This window comes from Bos indicus x Bos taurus, chromosome X (genome assembly GCF_003369695.1).
Source record: "Bos indicus x Bos taurus breed Angus x Brahman F1 hybrid chromosome X, Bos_hybrid_MaternalHap_v2.0, whole genome shotgun sequence".
Taxonomy (NCBI): Eukaryota; Metazoa; Chordata; class Mammalia; order Artiodactyla; family Bovidae; genus Bos; species Bos indicus x Bos taurus.
The window spans coordinates 64,862-89,559 of NC_040105.1; the positions used below are offsets into that span (position 1 = coordinate 64,862).

Genomic DNA, 24,698 nt, shown 5'->3' on the forward strand with positions numbered 1-24,698 from the left:
ATTTCTCCAAAGAAGACAGTACAGATGGCCAAAAGCACGTGAAAAGACATTCAACATAACTGACTGCTGCTGCGGCTGCTGCTAATTCGCTTCAGTCGTGTCCGACTCCGTGCGACCCCATAGGCGGCAGCCCACCAGGCTCCGCCGTCCCTGGGATTCTCCAGGCAAGACCACTGGAGTGGGCTGCCCTTTCCTCCTCCATACACACACTGCTGATATATACAATAGAGAATCAACAAGGACCCAAAGGGGAAGGGATAAAACAGGGGCTTGGGAGTAACACATACACACTGCTGATATATAAAACAGACAATCGACAAGGACCTACTGTACGTAGCACACGGACTCTACTCAGTACTGTGTGATAATCAAATGGGAAAAGAATCTGAAAAAGAGTGGATGCCTGTCTAAGGATGCCTGACTCCCTCTGCTCACACACACTGTAAATCAACTCTTTGTTGTTCAGTTGCCCAGTCACGTCCAACTCTGCGATCCCATGAACTGCAGGCTTTCCTGTCCTTCACTATCTCCCAGAGTTTGCCCAAGTTCATGTCCAGTGAGTCTGTGATGCCATCCAACCATCTCATCCTCTGTCGTCCCCTTCTCCTCCCGCCCTCAATCACTCCCAGCATCAAGATCTTTTCTAATGAGTCGGCTATTCGCATCAGGTAGCCAAAGGATTGGAGTTTCACCTTCAGCATCAGTCCTTCCAGTGAGTATTCAGGACTGATTTCCTTTAGTATTCACTGCTTTGATCCCCTTGCTGTTCAAGGGACTCTCAAGAGTCTTCTCCAACACCACAGTTCAAAAGCATCAATTCTTCGGTGCTCAGCCTTCTTTATGGTCCAACTCACATCCATACAGGACTACCAGGAAAACCAAAGCTTTGTCTAGACGGACTTTTGTCGGCAAAGTAGCGTGTCTGTGTTTTAATTCGCTGTCTAGGTTTGTCTTTGTTTTTCTTCCAAGGAGCAGGCGTCTTTTAATTTCAAGGCTGCACTCACTGTCCACAGTGATTTTGGAGTCCAAGAAAATAAAATCTGTTACTATTACCATTGACAGAAAATAAATAAATAAGATAGAGATAAAAAAAATACAATAGACCAAGAACTGATTCTCTGAAAGAGTACACAAAATTGACCAACCTTTGACCAGGCTCACCAAGAAGAGAGAGCAAATCCAAAGAAAATAAGAAATGAAAAAGGAAAAATATCAACAAATATCACAGAAATACAAGAAATCTGTAAGAGAACAGTGTGAAGACTTATGTGCCAAGCAATCCAACAACCGAGAAGAAAAGGACAGCTTTCCAGGAACACACAGCCCCCAAAACGGAATCTCAAAGAAACAGTAACTCGAACAAAGAGACCATTGGAAGTGAAATAGAATCTGCCATCAGAAAGCTCTGTACAAACAAAAACCCACTACCAGATGGTTTCACCAGCTAAATCTAGAAACACACAAAGAAGAACTCTTACTGATCCTTCTCAAACTGCTTCGAAGATTGAAGAGGAGGGAATACTCTCAAAGACAAGCAAACATCACCCAAATACCAAAACCAACACTACCGAAAAAGAAAATTACAGGCCAACATCTTTGATAAATACAGATGCAAAAATTATCAACAAAATACTGGCAAACCGAATCCAACAACACATAAAAAAGATCATACACCATGACCAAGCGGGATTCACCCCAAGTGCACAAGGATGGTTTGACATACGCCAATCAATCAATGAGACACACCGTGTCAACCAAGTCCAAAAGTGCTGTTCAACATCCATTCATGACAGACACTCTCACGAAAGTGAGTGCAGAGTCAACACATCTCAACATAACAAAAGCTATCTATGACCAGGCCACAGCCAGTACTGTCCTCAACGTGAAAAGTCGAAAGCCTTCCCTTTTGGGAACAAGACAAGGATGTCCAATCTCACCATTTCTATTCAGCACAGGACTGCAAGTCCCAGCCAGAGCAATCAGACAAGGAAAAGATATAAAAGGTGTTCAAACTGGACCCGGAGCGGTGGGATGGGGTGGGAGATGAGACGGAGGCTCAAGCACATATGTATACCTATGGCTGATCCACGTTGATGGATGGCAAAAACCAACACAATACTGCCATTATCCTTCAATTAAAAATACATAAATTAGAAAATAAATGGTATCCAAATTGGAAGGCAAGTGGTAAACTATCACTATAGGCAAATGATATGATACCATAAATAGGAAACCCTAGAGACTCCACACACAACAACTCTGGAACTGATAAATGAATTCAGCAAGACAGCAAGATATAGGACTAACATATAGAAATCAGTTGCATTTCTTCACACTAATAATGAAATAGCAGAAAGGGAAAGTAAAAAAGAAATTCTTTTTAAAACTGTATCCAAAAAATAAAGCCAACCAAGGAGGTGAGAGAGTTACATGCTGAGAAACTAAAAAAATCATTAATCAATAAATTAAAGATGATTCAAAGAAACAGAGAAATAGTCCATGTTCCTGGATTGGAAAAATTAGTATGCTTAAAACAACCATTCTATCCAAGCAATCTACAGATTTAATGTGATCCCTATCAAATTAGCCATGGCATTTTTCACAGAACTGGAACAAGCAATCCTAAACTTGATATGGAATCACAAAAGACCCAGAATTGCCACAGCCATCCTAAAGAGAAAGAACGAGGCAGCAGGCGTAAAGGCCCCAGGCCTCAGACAGTGCTGCAGAGCCAGAGGCAGCAAAGCGGTGTGTGTCGCTGTTATCGCTGCTAAGCAGCTCAGTCGTGTCCGACTCTGCGGCCTCACGGACCGCAGCACGCCACGGTTCCCTGTCGTCCACCATCTCCCAGAGTTTGCTCAGATTCCTGTTCATGGAGTCGGTGATGCCATGCAGCCATCTCATCCTCTGTCAGCCCCTTCTCCTCCCGCCTTGAAAACACTGTGGTGCTGACACAGGAACAGACACCCAGATCAGGGGCTGCAACAGAGACTCCAGAAATAAACCCACAACTATCGTCAGTCATGCTCTGACCAGGAGGCAGGAATATACAATGGAGAAAAGAAGACAAACGCTTCAGCAAGTGGTGCTGGGAGAGGTGGAGAGATGCATACAAATCCGTGAAGTTAGAACACACCCTCACGCCACACACAAAAAAACTCAAAGTGGCTTAAGGACGTAAACGTAAGACACGCGGCCACACAACCCCTAGGAGAGAACACAGCACAACACGTTTTCTTAGGTCTGTCTCCCAAGGCAACGGGAATAAAAGCAAAAATAAACAAACAGGACCTAATCAAGCTTACAAGCTTTTGCTCAGCAAAGGAACAAAAGACAACCCACAGAACAGGACAAAATATTTGCAAACGATGTGACTCACAAAGGATTGATTTGCAAAATGTACGCATAGCTCATACAACTCAACAACAACACAACAATCGAAAAACGGGCCAAACGTCTAAACAGACATTTCTCCAAAGAAGACACACAGATGGCCAACGGACACAGAAAAATATGCTCAACACCGGTAATTATTAGAGAAATGCAAATCAAAACTACGATGAGGTACCACCTCACACTGCTCAGAATGGACATCACTGAAAAGGTCTACAAATAACAAATGCTGGAGAGGGTGTGCAGAGACAGGAACCCTCCTACAGTGTTGGGAAGAACGTAAATCGGTGCAGTCACTGTGAAAAAGTTTGGAGTTTCCTCAAAAAACTAAGAACAGAACTGCCATATAATCCAGCAATCCCACTCCTGGGCATATACCCAGAAAAAATTCTAATTCAAAAAGATACACGCACCCGTGTTCAGGGCAGCATTATTTACAACAGCCAAGACACGGAAGCAACCTAAATGTTCATCCACAGATGAACAGATAAAGAAGTGGTACAGATACGATGGAACACTACTAGGCCACAAAAAGAGTAACACGATGCCATTTGCAGCAACATGGATGGACCTAGAGGTGATCGTACTGAGTGAAGTCAGTCAGACAGAGAAAGACAACACCTAATGATATCATTTGTATAAGGGTGTGAAATACGGCACAAACGAACTTATCTGAGAAACAGAAAGACTCACAGCACAGAGATCAGACTTGGGGCTGCTGGGACGGGGCAGGGGGTGTGGCTGGAGAGGGATGGACAGGGAGTTTGCGATCAACAGATGCAAACTGTTATATATACATGATGGATACACAACAACGTCCTACTACACAGCAGAGGGAAGTGCGTCCGATATCCTGTGATAAACCATAGTGGAAAAGGATGTGCGTATCTGTACAGCGCACGTTGTTGTACAGCAGAGTTACCACAACATTGTGCTGCTGCTGCTAAGTCGCTTCAGTCGTGTCCGACTCTGTGCGACCCCACAGACGGCAGCCCACCAGGCTCCCCCGTCCCTGGGACTCTCCAGGCAAGAACACTGGAGTGGGTTGCCATTTCCTTCTCCAATGCATGAAAGTGAAAAGTGAACGTGAAGTCGCTTAGTCGTGTCCGACCCTCAGCGACCCCATGGACTGCAGCCTACCAGGCTCCTCCATCCATGGGATTTTCCAGGCAGGAGTACTGGCGTGGGGTGCCATTGCCTTCTCCAACAACACTGTAAATCAACTCTAATTCAATTTTTAAAAAGGTGAAAAAAAACACCCAGAAAGTGGGACAAAATATTTACATAGCATATATATCCGATAAGGGATTGTATCTGGACTACAAAGAATGCTTATGAGTCAACAATAAAATGACAAACACCTCAACTGAAAAACAGTCAAAGGATCTGAAGACACACTGTCGGAAAGAATACATAGAAACGGCTCACAAGCACACGAACAGTCTCAACATCAGGCAGAGAGGAAAGCGGTAGTCGCTTCAGCCGTATCTGAGTCTTTGTGATCACAGGGACTGTAGCCCGCCAGGCTCCTCTGTCCAGGGGATTCTCCAAGCCAGAATACTGGAATGGGTTGCCATTCCTTTCTGCAGGGGATCTGCCTGACCCAGGTCTTCTGGGCTCTTTACCATCTGAGCTACCGGGGAAGCCTGTAGTCAGGAAGGAAATGCAGTTCAAAACCACAGGGAGGCAGTGCTGCCCTCACACCGGGAGGGCCGGTCCTCAACCAGAGAGACAGGGAGTGCTGGAAGAAACGTGAACACGCTGGAGCCCTCGCACGGCGCAGGTGGGAACTGTGGCAAAGAGTCCTGAGGTTCCTCAGAAAGGCAAACAGCGCCACTGTCTGAGGCCACCATTCCACTCCCTGGGCCTCGACCCAAGAGAAATGCAAACGCATCCACCTGCACAGACCTGCAGCACAGGAGAGCCCACAGCACCATCGCTCACAAGAGCCAAAGGCCAGAGCCGCCCGAGTGCTCCTGAAGGGCACAGCCGCCCAAGTGTTCCTGAAGGGCACAGCAGCCCGAGTGCCCGTGAAGGGCAGAGCCACCCGTGTGTTCCTGAAGGGGAAGCACGGAAAGGAACAGTAAAAGGAGGGCAGCTCTGACACAGGCCACAGTGTGGATGGACCCTGAACACACGACGCTCAGTGAGAAGTGCAAGCACAGAAGGACACACAGAGTGTGATTTCATTGATAGGAAACGTCCAAAACAGGCAAATCCATGGAGACAGGAAGTGGATTCATGGTTGCCAGGGACTGGGGGAGGGGAGTGGGTGGGTACATGGATGGATGGGCAGGGGGGTGGATGGATGGACAGATGGATAAATGGACAAGTGTGTGTGTGGGTGGGTGGATGCATGGATGACTGAATAGATGCGTGGTTGGGTAATGAATGGATGGATGATGCAGAGATGGTTAGATGGACAGATGGATGGATAAGTGGGTGTATGGATGGATGGATGATGGATGCATGGTTGGGTGGGTAGACAGGTGGGTGGATGGACTGACAGGTGGATAGATGGGTGGATGGATAGGTAGATTGATAGATGGATGGATGATGGATGGATGGATGGGTGAGTGGGTGGATGGATGGATGGGTGGAAGGATGGATGGATAGATGATGGATGGATGAATGGATGGATGCATGGATGGATGGGTGGATGGATGGATCATGGATAGATGGGTGGATGGATGGGTGGGTGGACGGATGGATGGATAGATGACAGATGGATAAATGGATGGATGGACAGATGGATGGGTGGGTGGGTGGGTGGATGGATGGATGGATGATGGATGATGGATGGATGGATGATGGATGGATGGATGGATGGATGATGGATGGATGATGAATGGATGGGTAGGTGGGTGGGTGGATGGATGGATGGATGGATAGACAATGGGTGGATGGATGGATGGATGGATGGGTGATGGATAGATAATGGATGGATGGATGGATGGATGGATGGGTGATGGATGGATGGACGGATGAATGGATAAACAGCATGTGGCCCGTGCACACACTGGAAGACAACTCAGTGACTGAAGAGAGGGGAAGCTCTGACATAGGCTACAGCGTGGATGGACCCTGAACACAGGGTGCTCAGTGAGAGAAGCGGGCACAGAAGGACAGACAGTGGGTGCTTCCGTTTATACAAAGAGTCAGAAAGAGGCAAATCCACAGACACTGGAGGCAGACTCGTGGTTTCCTAGGGATGCAGGGGAAGAGGAGGCGCGATGGCAACCACGGGGTACAAGGTTTCTTTCTCGGGTGGTAAGAGCTCACTGTAGAGAAGGCTGCACAACCCTGTGAATACACTGACGGCTGAGCTGTACACTTTAAATGGTGAATTGTGGTGCACATGGATTCCATCTCAAGAAAGGTTTTAGAAAAAGAGAAAAAGGCAACCCCTAAAAGCTGAAGGCAGAAAGGAGCACGTGGAGTCACTCAGCACACAGTCCAGCAGAGCTTTTCAGGACGTGCACAGCAGACAGAGAGTTAGCAGCCGGGGCCAAGAGGAAGAGATCTTACAGGAGCGGCAGGGGTGATGGGGGAGAGAAGGGAGGCAGAGAGGAGGGGAGGGGGAGAGGAGAGGAGGGGAGGAGGGCAGGCGGAGGGGCAGGGGAGAGGAGGGGACACAGAGAAAAGAGAAGGCGCCCGCAGCACTGGAGACAAAGGAGAGAGGCTGGGCACTGCCCTGAAGAACCAACGTGTAACTCACAAGCAGCCTGCGCGGCAGGCAGCGTGACCCCTGGGAGATCAAACACGTGGGAGGTGCCCACCCACAGCTGTCGATGACAGCGAGAGTTGGGCTGCTGGGAGCATGCGGACCCCACATGTGGGCACAACACCGGCAGGCAACCTGGGGCCTCTGACTGACGTGAAGCAGGGGCCTGTCCTCTGTCCAGCAAGCCTCCCAATGCAGGAGACACGGGTTCGATCCCTGACACAGGGTGATGCCCTGGAGAAGGAAATGGCAACCAGCTCCAGTATTCTTGCCTGGAGAATCCCACGGACGGAGGAGCCTGGAGGGCTGCGGTCCACGGGGTCATAAACAGTCGGACACGACTGAGTGACGGACACACACACAGAGTGAGACAGCAAGGGACCACAGGGAGCCCGGGCCCCTTACAACAGCCACCCAGCCACTAGGGACGGCCGAGGACACCGTGTCGCGTTCCTGTAGGAGACGGTGCAGACACCAAAACGACTGGGCGTCCACACGGAGGAGCCAGAACCGCACTCTCTGCGATGAGCACTTTGGTCACACTCAGGGTCAGTCTATAGTCACACACGCGGTGTGTGGACTGTGGACACGCATCCCTTGGACGGGAGACACACGGGAAGGCCTGAGCTGAGCCCGTGGGGACGGTCCCTCCAAGATCACGAGGCCCTGGGGAACAGCACGCAGGCCGTCCGTGTCCTCCAACAGCGAGGACAGAGCTCAGCACGTCCTCTGTGCCTCAGGCTCCAAGGACGGCAGACAGCGGACGCAGAAGCCGAGCCCTGGGCCCGCCCATGCCTGAAGAAGGACCCCCCACGTGCCCGCGGGGACACCCACCTTGGCCACGCGGCCCATGTCCTCTATGGTGGCCCTTTCATGCGGGAACTGGGCGAAGGTCCTCTCGATCTTGGTGATGACGGCGTCTATGTTTACCGTGTCCTGCGGGCGGCCGCGGGGGAAGTAGAAGGTGGGGATGCTCCGGCTCGCGGCGGGCGGCAGGGGCTCCTCCTTCCTCGTCTGGACCTGAGGAAGACAAGAGTGAGGGCCTGGGCACGTGGGCACCTCCTGGGGATGCAACTCAGTGAGGGCCTGGGCACGTGGGCACCTCCTCGGGACCCACATTCAGTGAGGGCCTGGGCATGTGGGCACCTCCTCCCTCTATTTTCATCATCGGAGGCAGGTCTGATTCATGTCTCCCCCCACCGCCCCAAGCCCAGTTCACCCACTGTGGACGGGGCACCCAGACCATCACTACGGGCTGACTGCAGACACAGGAGGGCACGCAGCCCACAGGCAACGGCACATGTGACCACTGGCCTGGTCCACAGTGCCCTGCCTCCCTCATCCTGCTTCAGCTGTGAGCCCCTGGAGAAGCCAGCTTACCGCCCAGGCTACTGAGAGAACCTGCCCCGTGTCTTGCGGGAGGTCAAGGGAGGCGTGGCGGCCTGTCCCCTTGGTGGCAGGTTGCACCTGTGACCGCTTGTGCCCACACCTGCCCTGCCCCGTGGAGGTTTCAGCCCCAGCCAGCACAGCCCTCAGGAAACACACGGCCCCAGGGCTCTGCCTCCCAGGACGGGCAGCAGCGAGCACCACACAGGAGCCAACAGCACGCTTTCAGCCACAGCTGACGTCAGCCAAGCATCTCCCAACACACCTACCACTTGGTGGTGTGGGGTGTCCACCCGGTGCCTCATCAGGTGGCCTGTGGGCGGGCGCAGTGGCCCACCAGCCCTTCCAGGGCCGGGGGGCTGGGAGGGGTTGCATCCAGGGAGGGACACAGCAACAGGGCCTCTGTCACCCCAGGACAGCCTCCCATCAGACCCCACTCCCTTCAGAGGCCCTGTCACCCCAAGTCATGGGATCATCAGGACCCAGGACAGCCTCCCCTCAGACCCCACCCCCTTCAGAGGCCCTGTCACCCCAGGTCACGGGGTCATCAGGACTCATGACACACCCTTCTGTCAGAGAGCTCTGGAGCCCGTGAGCCCCCAACAGGATCACAGAAAGAAACCCACACCTGGACACAGGAGGACAAAACCCGAAGACCCAAAGGCAGCCAGCAGGTGCTTAAACGCAGCCCAGGCATGGGAAGCAAGACAGATGAGGGGAAATCTTCAAAGAAGCAAACAACTGGGGCTCCATCCAACTCTCAACAGAAACAACAGATTCTAGAAGCCAGAGGAAGACAGTGCACACCTTGTCCCCTTCTACCTGTGAGGAGGTGGCTGTCACGTGACGTGAACACTGAGATGTTTTAACGACCCAAAGAGAACAGAAAGCCAAAGTGAGCGTGCAACAGACAGCTGGCCCAGGCGACGCTGAGGCGTGCACGTCAGTGGGGAGCAAAGCGCCCCCAGATGGAAAATCTGAACTACAAGACAGGGTGCGGGGGGAGAGCAGTGCCTACCTGGCTAACTCCACACGCATCCACCAGAGAAATCAGTCATAAGAACACCATTTTACTTCTTTCTGAAAACTCCCAAGAAGATGACAGCATAAAACGCAAGGGAGATAGAATGGAAGTGTGTGAGAGTTTTGAGTTGGATGATAAAGATATGGATTAACTCAGTTCCTACAAAAATGACCCTGTCAGCTGAGCAGTGACCTGGTGGGAAGCACTCCAAAGGGAAACAGGCAAAGGAGAGCACGCAGAGAAACACAAAACAAACCAGAATAGACTCAACGTCATGTAAGTGAACTAAACGTTCCAGTTAAAAATACAAAGGTCGGAGGCCCTGCCTGGTGGCTCAGTGGTCAAGAACCCACCTGCCAACGCAGGAGAGGTGGGTTCAATGCCTGGCCGGGGAAGATCGCACATGCTGAAGAACAACTGAGCCCGTGCGCCACCACTACTGAGCCTGCGCTCCAGAGCCCGGGAGCCACAGCTACTGAGCCCGACTCCCCAGCTGCCCCGAGAGCCCATGCCCTGCAACAGGAGAATCCACCGCCACGAGAAGGCTGCACATCTCAGGCAGAGAGCAGCCCCCGGTCACCAAAACTAGAGAAAAGTTCGCGCAGCAACCCAGCACAGCCAAAAGTAAACTCACATCAAGTTAACTTTAAAAAACAGGAAGATCAAACAACAACAACAACAAAGGTTTATTTATAAGACATACGCATAAGGTCTCAGGACACAACAGCTGAAACTTAAGTGGAAAGAGATACAGCAGCCAACAGCGATGGGAAGAAGGCAGGCACCGCTGTGTTCACGCCCAGAGTGGGCTGGGGGCCTGGACTTCCAGAGAGAGGTCGGGACACCGCGCTGGGGCCCACCACGGGCGGCGCCGCCGACCCTGAGCTGACCGCTGCCCCGGCGTGGCCTCAGCGCCCACCAAGCCCCGGAGCAGGGAAGTGCGGCGCAGGCAGGCAGGGCCAGGCGACGGGAAAACAGAAGCGCCGGGTGCGGACACGGGAGATTTACAGAGTTATCTCTGGGCCATAAATAGCGCGGCCGGCACAGCTGCGGGACAGGCGCCCTTCGCCAGCACACAGGGCGCCGCAGGGGCCGCGTCCGGCCGAGCGGGGCTCCCCAGGGCCGGAGAGAAGCGGCGGAGGACGGCGCCCTGAGCTCGGTGCGGCCGGCTGGACGTCCGCGACGAAGGCGGAAGGGGCACAGCCGTGCATCTGTGTGGGTGAGAAAGAGACACGCACACACACAGAGGACTCCCAAGTGGGGCTGGGCCCCCTAAGCAGCCCACAGAGCAGGGGCGCCGGCCTCGCCCCGCCCCCGCCCCAGGCCTCCCTGTCGGCCGTCAGCACGGCACCTGCTGCCGGAGGCAACTTCTGTCGCGGTGCGGACACCCGCGCTCCCTGATGGCGACTGCGGAGACCAGAGACGCCAGCGGCCCTCGGGACACGCGCAGCCGCGAACAGGACAAGACACGGCCTCGTGGAGAGCGAGGCGCCCCTGTGCGGCGGGAGCGGCCACACGGGGACAGTGCCCGCCTTCGGGAGCAGCCCGGCGCCCCCTCCCGGCACGGCTTCTAGCGCGTCCTCAGCCGGTCGGCGTCTCCGCGGACAGAGGGCGCGCGCTGGGCCGGCGGGGATGACCATGGGTCTAAGCACCCAGGAGGGGCGCAGGGCGAGCGGAGCAGGGCCGGGGGCGGGGCAGCACGCGGGGCGCAGCCGGCAAGGGCCCCATTGGAGCAGAGACCCGGGTGTGGGGACACAGGCGGCAGAGGCACCCAGCGGAGGGCAGCACCAGACTGGGAGGCCCTGCAGGCCGGAGCCTCTCCTCCTCCAAGCCTAGGAACCCTCCGCACAGGCTGGAGAGGCTGGGGAGGGCCAACTAGGACTTCAAAGGGCCCACTGATGGACACACAAACAGATGAGAACATGTGCGCCCCTGGGGAGAGGACTGTGCGGCCCACGGAGCCAGGAAGCAGGGCTGGGGTGTGGAGCTGGGGAGCAGCCCAAGGGCCCAAGTCCATGGGCTCCAGGACCGTGGGGACCACGTCTGACCCCCGGGTCCCAGGAGTGCAGACCAAGGGGGCACACTCAGGGGCACCCTGCACAATGATGTGACCCCCCGGGGCCTGACACGGGCAGAGTCTGCAGGTTAGGCTGTCAGCACAGGGAGGGGAGGGGAGCCTGGACTGTCACGGCACCAGGGTCTCCCCTCCGTGGGGAGCCTGGACTGTCACGGCACCAGGGTCTCCCCTCCGTGGGGCCCCTGCATCCACCTGAAGGGCCCACAGGGAAGCTGGATGGGTGAGAGCGGGACCAGGACCAGGGATGGAGGAGGGGGGCGGGGGAGCCCATCCCAGGGCCTGCTGCGCCCCAGATTCAGTCCCGGGGATGGAGGCCAGCACCCAGCTTGGACGGGGCGGCGGCACAGCCGGGCGGGGTTCTCGTGGGCTTGGGACACGCGCTGAGGGCCGCCACGGAGGACAAGCTGGGGGCCTGAGGGCTGCTCAGCGTGCGCTTGGCCCGGACGTCCACAAGTAAGGGCTGGATAGGAAGAGGGCTCTGCAGGAAGAGGAGAGCCTCACCCCTAAAACACGACAGCCACACTGCATACGTTCCTGTGGCCCTGAACCCAGCACGGCTGCACCAAGCTGCAAGTGCACGTGTGTGAAGCACCGAGTCCATCTCCACATGCCCTCCAGGCCCACACACCCTCACCACCCCCGCCACAGCCCTCATACCCCCAACCATCACGTCTCTCCTCACCCCATCCCCTCCTCACCCCATCCCCTCCTCACCCATCTCCACACACACCCCACCATCTCCCTCCAGACCCCATCTCCACATGCACGGCCCCCACCATCCCCTCCTCACCCCATCTCCGCACACCCTGAGGTTTGCAGCTCCCCCAAGGATATGTCTGGAGTCCACACTCAAACACCGAGAGGTGAAACCAGAAGCCAGCCAGGGGAGCTCCCCTCCCCAACACTGTCCCCAGGACACTCCCCTCTCAAGAGCTGAATTCTGCACCTGAAGAGCACTCACTGCCCAGGGCAGGCGCCCTCATTCCCAGGAAAGATCGCCGGGATGTGTTTTCTGTAACCTGAAACTGCTTCCTCTGAAAGGCCTGAGTGACTGGATAAGACGCACAGCTGTCCTGGGAAAATCAGGCTTTCCTGCAGCTCCTGCCTGTAGCCAGGGCTCCCCTCCCCTCCCCCTTGACGAACATCAAGGCCTGGCCACCACCGGCGGAGGGCTCCCCGATCCGGGGACACCCCAGCACTACTGTGTACCACATAAACAGCAACCAGCAGACGTGCCCCTCCGTCTGTAAAACGAGATCAGCCTCATCTGATCGCACACTCCGAGTCTGAACAGACTTTCCTGCCCAAACGGGGCACCGATTTACAAGCGTCACCCACTCGCAGACCAAAGCTCACACGTTAGAAAGACAGCTGTCAGACAGAAAAAAGAAGGCCCGATAGCTCTCTAAAAGTTCAGACATGGTTCCAGGATGGGGAAAAACTCGATTTAAAGTACCAACAGGAAGCAAGCTTTTCCCACCCCAGACAGGCCGGTATGTAATTCGGCGACTTTTTGCTTTCTTAAGGCCACCAGATGACCTTAACTCCTCGCCTGGGAGAAAATACAAGCGATTCACAGTGCCAAACATCCCTGACAGCAGAACCTGCCGTTACCAGAAGACCCCAGGGTGGCCGCGGGTTCTACATGCCCCGGTCCCTTTACTCGACTTTATAAACCACAGACGAGGCCCAGGCAGAGAGAGACAGGCTTTGCTCTTGTGCCCGCGGGGGAGAAGCACCGAGAAGTTTAAAAGCCGAGTGCCTGCTGAAACCAACGAGCGATGCGCTTCCTCTAAAGCGCTCAAACTCCACACGCGCTCGCAGCGAACCGCGCTCGGTCCTGAGAGCACTGCGTTACTGCGACGGGCGCTGTGCTCCGACCACGCGGGGAGGCTGCCTGTGCGCCTGCGGAGCCAGGGCTAAAGCCTCCCCAGCCCGTTCAGTCCGCTCCGCAGGCGTTTTCCAGGCACCGCGGTCCTTGCGGCTGAATCTCCCAGAAAGGAGCTGTGGGCGCCTCGCTTCAGAGCGGCTGTCCCAACAAACTTCACGGGCCACACATCTGCTCTCCGCGCGCAGGGGCGCTGTTCCCGGGCAGAGGTGAAGCCCCCAGCCCCCCAGCACGGGCAGCCCCCCGCCCCGACCTCTCCGGGGCTGAGCGGACGCAGCAGCCCCGCGGCCCGCACCTGCTGGAAGGCCTTGAGCCGCTTCTTGAAGCGCGAGGGCAGCACGAAGTCGCAGCCGCGGGCCAGCGAGGCCAGCTCCTGCCGCAGGTCGGGGTCCTGGCGCAGGGAGAGGTCACGGAGCCGCATGTCGGCTCGCGTGGGCCGCCGCGGCCCGGGCCGGGTGCGCTCGCGGGGCTGCGGCTGGCCGGGGCCGGCGGGGTCGGGGCGGTCCAGGCGGCCGGGCTCAGCGCGCTCCATGCGTCGCCGGCCGGCGCTCTGGGGGCCGGACCCCGGGCGCGCGCATTCCTCCGGCGGGGCGGGCGCGCACAGCGCGGGCAGGGGAGGCGCGGCTAGCAGGCGGCGGGCGGCCCCTCCCCGGGCCCCGCTGCGCTCCGCGGGGCAGGCCGGAGGCAGGGCGCCCGCCCCGGGCCAGACCGAGCGCTGGACGAAGCGCAGGACGCCCGCCCCGGGCCAGCCCGCTGCGCGTGGAGGGAGGCGGCCGCCCCCCCGTCCCCCACCCCCGACCCTTGCTCTGCTCAGCCCGCAGACAGGCCGCCGAGGCCCGCCGCCCGCGGGCTCCCCGGGAGGGACCCGGCCTTCTCTCCGTACGCCGTCAGCCAGCCCAGGGCTAAGCTGGAACCTAGCGGCCCAGACGCGCGGGCCCACAGCCTGCCTGCGGCCCAAGAGCTGTTCCCTGGGAAACTGGCGGCAAAAGAAGGGCTTTGGAGGTCACCACCCACGCGCACTTAGGAGTGTAGGGGAAAAAAAAACAAAACAGTGAAAGTGTTGCTCAGTCCTGTCTGAGCGACCCCATGGACTGTAGCCCGCCAGGCTCCTCGATCCGTGGGATTCTCCAGGCAAGAATACCGGGGTGAGCGGCCAATTCCTTCTCCGAGGACATCTTCCCCATCCAGGGATCAAACCCAGGCCTCCTACACTGGCGGCGCGTTCTCTACCCTCTGAACCACCAGTTGGGAAGATGTTCACTCAACCTGTACACTATCTCCTGTGAAAACTCGGGGTGCGGGTGCAAGCGAGGGTTCTACCGCATTCCGGCGTGTACACAGGTGCACAGCGTGATGAGAACCAGAACACGGGGAGGAACAGAATCCGACTCAGACCGTCATGTACTGGGAACCCTGAAAAGGGAACCCGGGCCCTGACGTGGGGGTGGACTCCCCGCAGAGCCAGGCCCGCTCTGGGCGGGTCTCCCCGCCCTCGCCCCCCGGACACGGACACACATGCAGTCTACCCCTGGCCTGAGGGTCCCACCCCTGACATCGCAGGACCCCAGGGACGCATGTCCCTTCACCCTTCCCTGCCCCGGGACAGAGCTGTCTGGGGAAATGGCCTTGGGGGTCAGGAGCCTCTTCACTCACCCACCCTCTTCCTGTCTCTCTAACGGACTTCAGGTTTGGGGCTCGTTTTTTTCCAGCCGTGTTTGTCTCACAGAAACAGAGGGCAGAAGTCCAGAACCGCCTGCAGGGCCCAGGTTCCCCTGTCAGGAACAGCCTGAGCGGGGCACTGCGTCTGTTAGAAATAGGAGCCCACATCACTGCGGTGAGGAACCCACGTAGATAAGGCTGCCCTGAAGACGCGCAGTCTCCCCAGGGTGCGTCTGGTCCTGCACACCCTGAGGGTCCGTTCAGACAAAGGCACAGCGCTGTGTTGCCACCACTGCGGTGTCACTCAGCAGGCTTGCTGCCCTGGGGGCTGTACGTTTTTTAAGATTTTAAAATAGTATTTTTTATGTGGCCCACTTTTTAAAGTTTTCAATGAATCTGTTACAACATTCCTTCTGCTTCGTGTTTTCAGTTTTTGGCCCCGGGGCATGTGGGACCTTAGCTCGAAGATCAGCAATCGAACCCGCAGATCAGCAATCAAACCCGCAGATCAGCAATCGAACCTGTACTCGCTGCCTTGGAGACGAAGGTGTCAGCACGGGACAGCCAGGGAGGTCCCTCCCCCAGCCCCTGCCCTGGAGTCCGTGGGCTCAGCCGGTTCACGCCCGCTCCCCAGCACCATCCATCCACCCTGTATCCGTGCTCCGCCCTTCCTGAGTGTCCCCAGCGGGAATCACAGGGATGCAGCCTCTTCCGGCTGCAGCGTCACCTGCCCCAAACTCCTGCTCAGGACCCCTGTCGTGTGCCTATCCTCTGCCTCTGCCCCTCTCTCGGCCCCGCTCCGTCCTCCTGTTCCCAGAATATCCTCAGGGGCTCAGGGCTCGGCGGCCGACCCCCACATCCCCCATTCTGCAGACACGGGGACAGTCTGGGGCAGAGTGTGTACCACTCAGTGGCCACGGCGCCATCACATGTGGTGTGAGGTCACGGTGCCCGAGGCCTGCCCTGTCAGACCCGCTCACAACACGCAGGAAGGCCCCCAACAGCATGCTGGGGGGGCCCGTGCTCGGGACAGACTTCTCATTTCAGGATGTCAGCAGGGGCACCGGGGGCTCGGAGACTGCCGATGCAGGCACGGCCCTGCCAGTCTGCCTTGGGGGCCAAAAACCAAAACATAAAACAGAAGGAATATTGTGACAAACTCATTAAAACTTTAAAAGGCGGTCCACATCAAGATAAAAAAAAAAGCTTAAAAATATAGTGTCGGGAACATGGTCACTTATTACAGTCATGTCTTTGTACAGTGAGGAATCACAGACTTGTTGAAATGTACAGAAGTATCAAATCACTGTGTTCTGTGCTAGGCTTCCCAGATGGTTCAGTGGCAAAGAATCCACCTGCCAATGTAGGAAACTCAGGTTCGATCCCTGGGTTGGGAAGATCCCCTGGAAAAGGAAATGGCACCCTACTCCAGTATTCTTGCCTGGAGAATCCAACAGACAGGAGCCTGGCGGGCTACAGTCCATGGGGTCACAGAGAGTCAGACACGACTGAAGCAACTTAGCACACATGTGAAACTGGTGGAAGAAATGCAACCTACGACAAGTCACTTGCTACAGAGACAGCTTGCAAATCCCATAGTGATAAATAGAGCAGTTGTGCCCAGAACAGACACAGAACTTGCCAACTGAACGAGAAAAAGCAACCAACCCATGTGTAAACCAGAAGCGCATCCGAAAACACACCCCAGCAGAGAAGATGCTTGAGGACAAGAAGGTCACCTGGGAAATGGTGACGAAGCCCCAGAGGTGCCGCCAGAGAGCCGTGTTATGGACAGGGGCCGGTCAGGTGCCCGCCAGGGATGGGTCGCTGGAACCCTGGGCTGCTTTCGGGCAGGGAACACCCACGGTGCAGACCCTCTGGAACACCACTTGACGGGGTCTTGAAAAGAGAAATGGGTCTGTGACAACCTAGAGGGGTGGAATGGGGAGGGAGGTGGAAGGGAGGTTCAAGAGGGAGGGGACACGTGTATGCCTATGGCTGATTCACAGTGATGTACGGCAGAAACCAACACAATATTGTAAAGCAATTGTCCTCCAATTAAAAATAAACAAATTTTCAAAGCAGTCAGAGATGCTGCTGAGCCTTAAAACGCAGCCGTTACTCCACAGGCGTCTCCTGGGACCGCAGTGGCCTCCCAGGTGGCTCAGGGTAAAGAACCCGCCTGCTAAGGCGGGAGACCTGGGTTCGATCCCTGGGTCAGGAAGATGCCCTGGAGGAGGAAACAGGAAAGCACTCCAGTATTCCTGCCTGGAATTCCATGCACAGAGGAGCCTGGAGGGCTGCAGTCTGTGGGGTCGCACAGAGTCGGACACGAGTAAGAGACTGACCCTTTGCTGAGATGAGAAGAGACGAGGTGCTCGTGAGGACTGAGCTTGGACGTCCTCGGCGCAAGGATCCGAGAGCTGGGGGCCAGAGCCAGGGCCAGGGTCCAGCTGACACAGCACGAGGCCCCACGGTCCGGGAGCAGCGCTCAGCGAGGACCCGGGAGGAGGGCCGGGCGCTTGACCGTGGGGAGCGTCCTGGGAGAGCTGGCGGGTGCTTGGACCCCTGCAGCTGTAGAAGAGACCTCAGATGGTGTGCCCTGGCCCAGAGCCCTGGATGCCTCAGGGCCCGGGGTAAGACGAGACGAGTTGTGTGAACAGCTTTCCTAGTCCTGTGAAAGCTGACGGGAAAGCGCCTCATCTTCCTAAACTAAGCCAGCTCCTCTCCACCAGCAGGGACGCCACAGAAGTGCCCTGCACGGCCCTGGCGCGCTCTGCCCGTGCCAGGGACTGGGAGGATGCGGGCCACCTGACGCTATCGACCAGGGCGCCGCTTCAAAGCTCGCCACAGCGCACACACAGGAACGGGGATCCCAGCCACAGGGTGGGGGTGCAGACGGCCCAGGTCTCGGTCAGACAGGGCCTCCGCCCAGGGGAGCACTGGGGCCCTGCAGCCGCAGGGAACCCCTCAGCCACAGGCACCCCCACCTCTAGGGAGCAGCAGCGGCCACCACCTCCTGATGGACACCAGCCGCTGCCACATCCTCGAGCAGACTCTGAAAGCCTCCTTCAGAGATCCCACACACGAGACCCGGCATCACCCTCCTAGGGGGCCCCATGCCCCCCTTCCATACAGGGACCCCGCTTCCCCTCTTCAGAGACCCCACACCAAGCTCCTAGGGGACCCCGTGCCCCCATCCTCTTCACGGGGACCCCGCTTCCCCTCTTCTCTTCAGAGACCCCACACCAAGCTCCTAGGGGACCCCGTGTGCCTCCTCCTCCTCACGGGGACCCCACTTCCCCTCTTCTCTTCAGAGACCCCACACCAAGCTCCTAGGGAACCCCGTGTGCCTCCTCCTCCTCACAGGACTCTGCACCCCTCCTCCTCACGGGGACCCCGCTTCCCCTCTTCTCTTCAGAGACCCCACACCTAGCTCCTAGGGGACCCCGTGCGCCTCCTCCTCCTCACGGGACTCTGCACCCCTCCTCCTCCTCACGGGGACCCTGCATCCCCTCTTCTCTTCAGAGACCCCACACCAAGCTCCTAGGGGACCCCGTGCGCCTCCTCCTCCTCACAGGACTCTGCATCCCTCCTCCTCACGGGGACCCTGCATGCCCTGTTCTCATGAGACCCTGCATCACCCTATGGGGCCCTGTGCCCCTCCTCCGTCTCATGGGGACCCCGCACCTTCCCCCAGGGCAGAAGGCAGTCCCAGGAGGTGAGGAAGCTTAATCTGGACTGAACGTGGACTGAACATGGACTGGACCTGGACTGAACCAGAGCCCTAAACCAGGGCTAAACCATGACCCTACACCGGGACTAAACCAGTACTGAGTCAGGTCAAGTCAAATCACCAGGTAACTAGACACCCCATATCTACAAACAGAAGCAAAGCACTAAATGTCTAAACAAGTAGATAACAAATTTCACCAAGGGGCAAAGCACTGGAACGCATGCACCGTCGCTGACGGAAAATGATGAGATGCAAGAAGACAGAAAGATATCCGGAGCCGTGGGCTGGGAAACTGGACCTTTTTAAGGTATTAGTGGTGCCAGATTGATCTACAGACTCAACGCAGCCCCAGTCAAAACTCCAACAGGCTTTCCTGTGGAGGTTGACAAGCTGATTCTCAGGGTTACACGAAGATGAGAACATTAGGACAGCCTGAGGTCAGAGAACATCTGAGAATCTCAGACCGTTTTAAAAGAACTGGGTTGGCCGTACACCACTTGCTTTCCACAGGTTCACCCCCAAAGAGCTGCAGAGTGAGACTTCAAACACAGATCACGGGATCAGAGATCGGGAAACAGACCCATATGCACAAGGCTGACTGATTTTCAACAATGTGACTCACAGTGCAGCTCTGCAAGAAAAGAGAGACTTCAAAGACGGCTGGTTACCTGGATATCTTACACCACACACAGAAACTGAAGAGAAATGGATCAGAACTCTAAACGCAAAAGGGAAAACCAGGAATGTTTTAGGAGGAAAACAAAAGGCAACCATGACAGCCTGGGAGACTCACACGTTTCATAGATTGGATGCAATACATAAGAACCATGAAAGAATGAAATTGATATAATTTAAAAAAAAACAGCTTTTTGTGTTCAAAAGACATGTTAAACCAACAACAAAATGGGACAAAGACTGAAGAGAAATATGTGAAAATATAAGTCTCACAAAAGAGCTGCATGCAGATTCTACACAGAGCCCTTATGTTGCTGTTGACTGGCTCAGTCGTGTCCGACTCTTTGTGACCCCACGGACTGCAGCCCACCAGACTCCTCTGTCCATGGGATTCTCCAGGCAGGAATACTGGAGTGGGTTGCCGTGCCCTCCTCCAGAGGATCTTCCCAACTCGGGGATCGAACCTGTGTCTCCTGCATCGGCAGGTGGATTCTTTACCACTGAGCCACCAGGAAAGCTCCACATGAGGTTTCTTCACTTCCTACTAGCTCTTAGAGAACACAAACTCAGAACTTTTCTTATAGCATTATATGTAGGAACATTTTCCTAACACTAATTATCCATTTCTTGGGGTCAAAGAAGTCTTATCATTTTATCCCAATGACAACAGTCCTTTTTGGGTTACTGGCCTCTCAAAATTCAACTGAAGCCAAAAACTCCACATTCACCGAGACATGTTTAAAGCCACCTTCAGGCCCCAGACAAGGTCCATCAACAGTTCTTTTTGGCCGCAGCAGAATGTTGGCTGTTAGCTCCCTGACCACGGGTGGAGCCTGTGCCCTCTGCACTGGCAGTGTGGAGCCAACCACTGGACCACCAGGCAGGTCCCTGTCATTCCTTTTTGAAACCTCTTGGGACAGTTAGGAGAGAGTCATTCTGCTTTCCCTCAAAACCGGGTCCTCAGGGGACTTCCTTGGTAGCCCAGTGGCTAAGACTCTGGGCCCCCAAATCAGGGGGCCTGGGTTCGATTACCGGTCAGGGAACTAGATTTCACAGGCCACAAGTAAGACCCTGGTGCAGTCAAATAAATAAATAAAAATAAGCAAATATTTAAAACAAAAAACCAATATCCGGGTCCTCATGGTGACTTACTCTATCTGGTCATGGAAACTGCAGACCAGAGAAGGGGTCTTCAGTCTTACCCGCCCCCGTCAGCACTTCTTTCATTTAACAGACGCCCCCCCCCCACCCCCCGACTATTCCAGCCCCACCGCCGAGCCCCGTCGCATCCTTCCAGGCAGAAGCTGGTGTCTCCACGGCCCCAGGCAGCACAGTGCATGAACCTGTTCTTGGGGAAACACCACTCTGGCCTGAGGATTCACGCCCACACTCTGTGGCTTTCTGCCTGCCATGCATAAATGAGGTCTTTCTCAGGCGTCAAAGCTGCCCCCCTCAAGTTTTCTGTAAACAGTTCCAGTCCCAGGGGGACTCACACAATTTATGGGGTCACGAAACACAGGAATTCATCTTCCAGTGATGTCTGTTGGGCTGTGTCACAAAACACACCTAGTGACAACGTGGACGGCTCACCACGGGAGGTTCCGGGGATCCCAGTAAGAGCACCAGGCAGTTGGCGGGAGGACGGGGGACTGTCACTACTGCAGGCAGCTCTCCAAGCCCTGGCTCTCCTCACACAGCCACCTCCTCATTTTAGCGGGGGGGGGGGGGGGGCGGGGGGGGGGAGGCTGAGGCAAGACGTCAAGAGCAGGGGTCCCCAACACCTGAGCCGTGGACTGGTACCAGTCTGCAGCCAAGCTGCACAGCAGGAGGTGAGCAACACAGCTTCCTGTCTATTTACAGCCACCCTCAGTGCATCTGGACTTCCCAGGCAGCACTAACGGTAAAGAACCCGCCTGCTAATGCAGGAGAGGAAGGAGACTAGGGTTCAATCCCTGGATCAGGAAGCTCCCCTGCAGAAGGGCATGGTAACCCACTCCAGTATTCTTACCTGGAAAATCCCATGGACAGAGTCTGGCGGGCTACAGTCCCCCGGGTCTTGAAGAGTGCGACACGACTAAACATCAAAACGACAACAAGGGGAGCGATATGCACCCACCACTCTTTTTCTTCTTCTTTTGATTCCCCCTATGTGTTTTCCATAAGCACCTGGAGACGCTTTATTATATTTAACCAGCACAGAAGCACTTTACTCGTATAGGCACTGCTGTCCAACTGTCCTTATTGTAGAAAAACTGTTAGTCCCTCAGTTATGTCAGATTCTCTGTGACCCCTTGGACTGTAGCCTACCAGGCTCCTCTGTCCATGCGATTCTCCAGACAAAAATACTGGAATGGGTAACAATTTCCTTTTCCAGGGATCTTCCCCACCCAGGGAATGAACCTAGGTCTCCTGCACTGTGGGCAGATCTTTACCATCTGAGCCACCAGGGAAGCCCTGTTGTCAAAACTCAGGGACAAAAGCAGACGAATCTGGGATAAAATGTCAACGTTCACAAACTAAGCAGAGCAGGAAAAAAAGCAGCCATGCATGCATAACTAAAACCAACTGTAAACAAACTCCAAAAACATGATCAATGTGGAAGATGTCGAAGACAGTACTTTTCAGCGGGCAGGACTTTTTGGGGGGCGAAGGGAGGAGATGAGATGGTTGGATGGCATCACCGACTGGATGGACATGAGTTTGAGCAAGCTCCCGGAGTTGGTGATGGACAGGGAAACCTGGCCTGCAGAAGTCCATGGGGTTGCAAAGAGTCGGTCACGACTGGGCGACTGAACTGATCACTGGTCACTGGTCACTGAAGGAGACAGCCTACACACTCAAGCGGTTAGCACGCTTGACATTCCTCCACCTGCCTCGGCCACCCCCAGCCATATGTCGGTGGGAACCCCCCAGTTACCTTCGCAGGCGTCAGCAGAAGCAAGAGGAACTTACTACTCTCGTCCCTCCGGATCGTCGAGGCCCTCGAACCGGCGGCCCACTCCTGGCACTGGAAGCGGCTCCCACTGGAAGCGCGGTGGACGCTGGGGTCGGGCCGGGCGCCCCGGGACCTTCGCACTCGCGCGGCCTCCAGGCGGGGTCGGGGGCAGCGGCTGCGAGCCGGGGCCCCGGCTGCTCCGCGTCTCCCGCACCCCTCTCGGGCATCTGGATCCTCCGCAAGCAGTCCCGGAGCATCGCCTGCGTGCTGGACTCGCTGAGCCAGCACAGGAAGAGCTCGTCCACCTTCATCTTCAGGACCGGCTGCAGGACCTTGCCGGGCGGCATCTCCGGGGCTCGGGCCCTCCTTCCCGAGGGACGCCCCCACCCCTCTTTCCTCGCGCACAGGTGCCTGAAGCCGGGACCCACGTCCGGCCTGAATGGACCACACACGGGGCCGGCGACCAGCCCCTGAGGGCACGAGCCAGTGGGGGTCAAGGGCCCCGGGGCAAAAGACGGGAACCTGGCCGGGGGGCTCCTGGGGTTTGGTGAGGAGGCAGCGACCTGGCGGGGGGCCCGGGCCCGGGGTTCGGGAAAGAGGAGGCCCGGCCCGGTGGGGGTCGCGGGCCTGGAGTCCTGGGGTCCGGGGTGAGGCGGCGCCCGGCCCGGAGGGGGTCCCGGGGTCTGATGAGGAGACAGCCTGGCCCGGCGAGTGTCGCGAGCCCAAGGTTCGGGGAAGAGGAGGTCCGGCCCGGTGGGGGTCCTGGGGTCTGGTGAGGAGGCAGGGACCCGGCGGGGACCGCGAGCCCCGGGTTCGGGGAGGAACTGGTCCGGCCCGGTGGGTTTCGCAGGCCCGGGCTTCAGGAGGTCAGGGGTGAGGCGGCGCCCGGCCCGGTGAGGGTCGAGGGCCTAGGGTTCGCGGAATACGACGCCCGGCCTGGTGGGGGTCGCGGGCCCGGAGTTCAGGAGGTCAGGGGTGAGGCGAAGCCCCGCCGCGGGGTGCTGCGCGGACTCGAGGTCCCGGCTGAGGCGGACGGTCCGACCGCGGGGGAACCCGCCCAACTCAGGGCAGCTTCAAAACGGGCGCGCCGGGACGAGCGCCCAAAGAAGGTCTCCTCAGCCGTGCGTCAACGCGACGCGTGGCGTCATCACACGGCGCCGCCCGTCAACGCCCCGAGGCAGTGCGGGGCGCCTTGGTGAGCCGGACGCTGTGCAGGGCGCGTGGGCGCACCGGAGGGCACTCAGGAGCTGGACTGTGGACGGGGGCGAGGGGTGGCGGGCACCGGACTCGAGGCCTTTTACTTCTTAGGCTTTTGGTGGGTGTGGCCCCGCGCCAGCTAGACGCCCTGGCTTCCCCCAGCCGCTCGCAGAACTGCGCGCATGCGCGGTGAGAGCTCGTCGGGAGGGGCACGCGCGGGTAGTTGGCTGGGGGCGGGTGGTGGCGGGGGGGTTGGTCGAGCAGGCGCAGTGCGTGTCTGTAGTGGCGGCGTTCGGGAGGCCTGTCGGTCGAGCATGCGCAGTGCGTGCCCGCTGGGAGCGACCCGGGGGCAGGGCGGTGTGCCTGGAGGCGAAGGGCTACAGGGGGAGCGTGCTCTGCGTGCCCGCCGAGCGCGGGAGCGGGCACGCGCGCCGCGGGAGCGAGCGCAAGGCGGGGTCGGAGGCCAGTGCAATTTCTTTTAGATAAACGGGCCCCTTCGAACCGCAAGGGTCGCGATTACGTTAAGTGTGTTAAATCTTAATGATGCATTGGAGGCGTGTAACTGCTTTCAAGCTGGCCTTTCAGGGGTGGTTTACTTCTGAGCCATCGGCTAAATAACTCTTGTTAAATTGTGATTTTGTTTGTAATGATCGCATACTTTGTCTACTGAAAAAAATAATTCTTTTTCTTTTGTCACTCAGTCGTGTCCGACTCTTTGCGACCCCATGGACTGTAGCCTACCAGGCTCCTCTGTCCATGGGATTTTCCAGGCAATAGTACTGGAGTGGATTGCCATTTTCTTCTCCAACGGATCTTCCCGACCCAGGGATCAAAAAAATAATAATAATAATACACCATCTCAAAGCTGAGAATTGTGTTTTAATTTGAGGACTTGCTGAAGACAAGCTCAGGAGGTATCCTCTCAGATCTTTCTGAGGGACTTTTCAGAAGACATAAAGGAAGGGCCGTGATATATAGGGTTTTTTGCAACAAAAAAGAAGATT

The 24,698-nt window shown here is 56.6% G+C and overlaps 1 protein-coding gene across 1 annotated transcript in view; it reads right to left on the reverse strand.

Annotated features, from left to right (window-relative positions):
- PPP2R3B (protein phosphatase 2 regulatory subunit B''beta) overlaps positions 1-23,620 on the reverse strand; it is a 40,949-nt gene extending 17,329 nt beyond the window's left edge. The window contains exons 1-2 of the mRNA XM_027533943.1: positions 22,515-23,620; positions 7,952-8,137 (exon numbers count right to left, since the gene is read on the reverse strand). Of these exons, the coding sequence (XP_027389744.1) occupies positions 7,952-8,137; positions 22,515-22,844 (516 nt within the window). The 5' untranslated portion in view covers positions 22,845-23,620. The remainder of the gene's footprint in view (positions 1-7,951; positions 8,138-22,514) is intronic.
- Between the last annotated feature and the right edge of the window lie 1,078 nt (positions 23,621-24,698).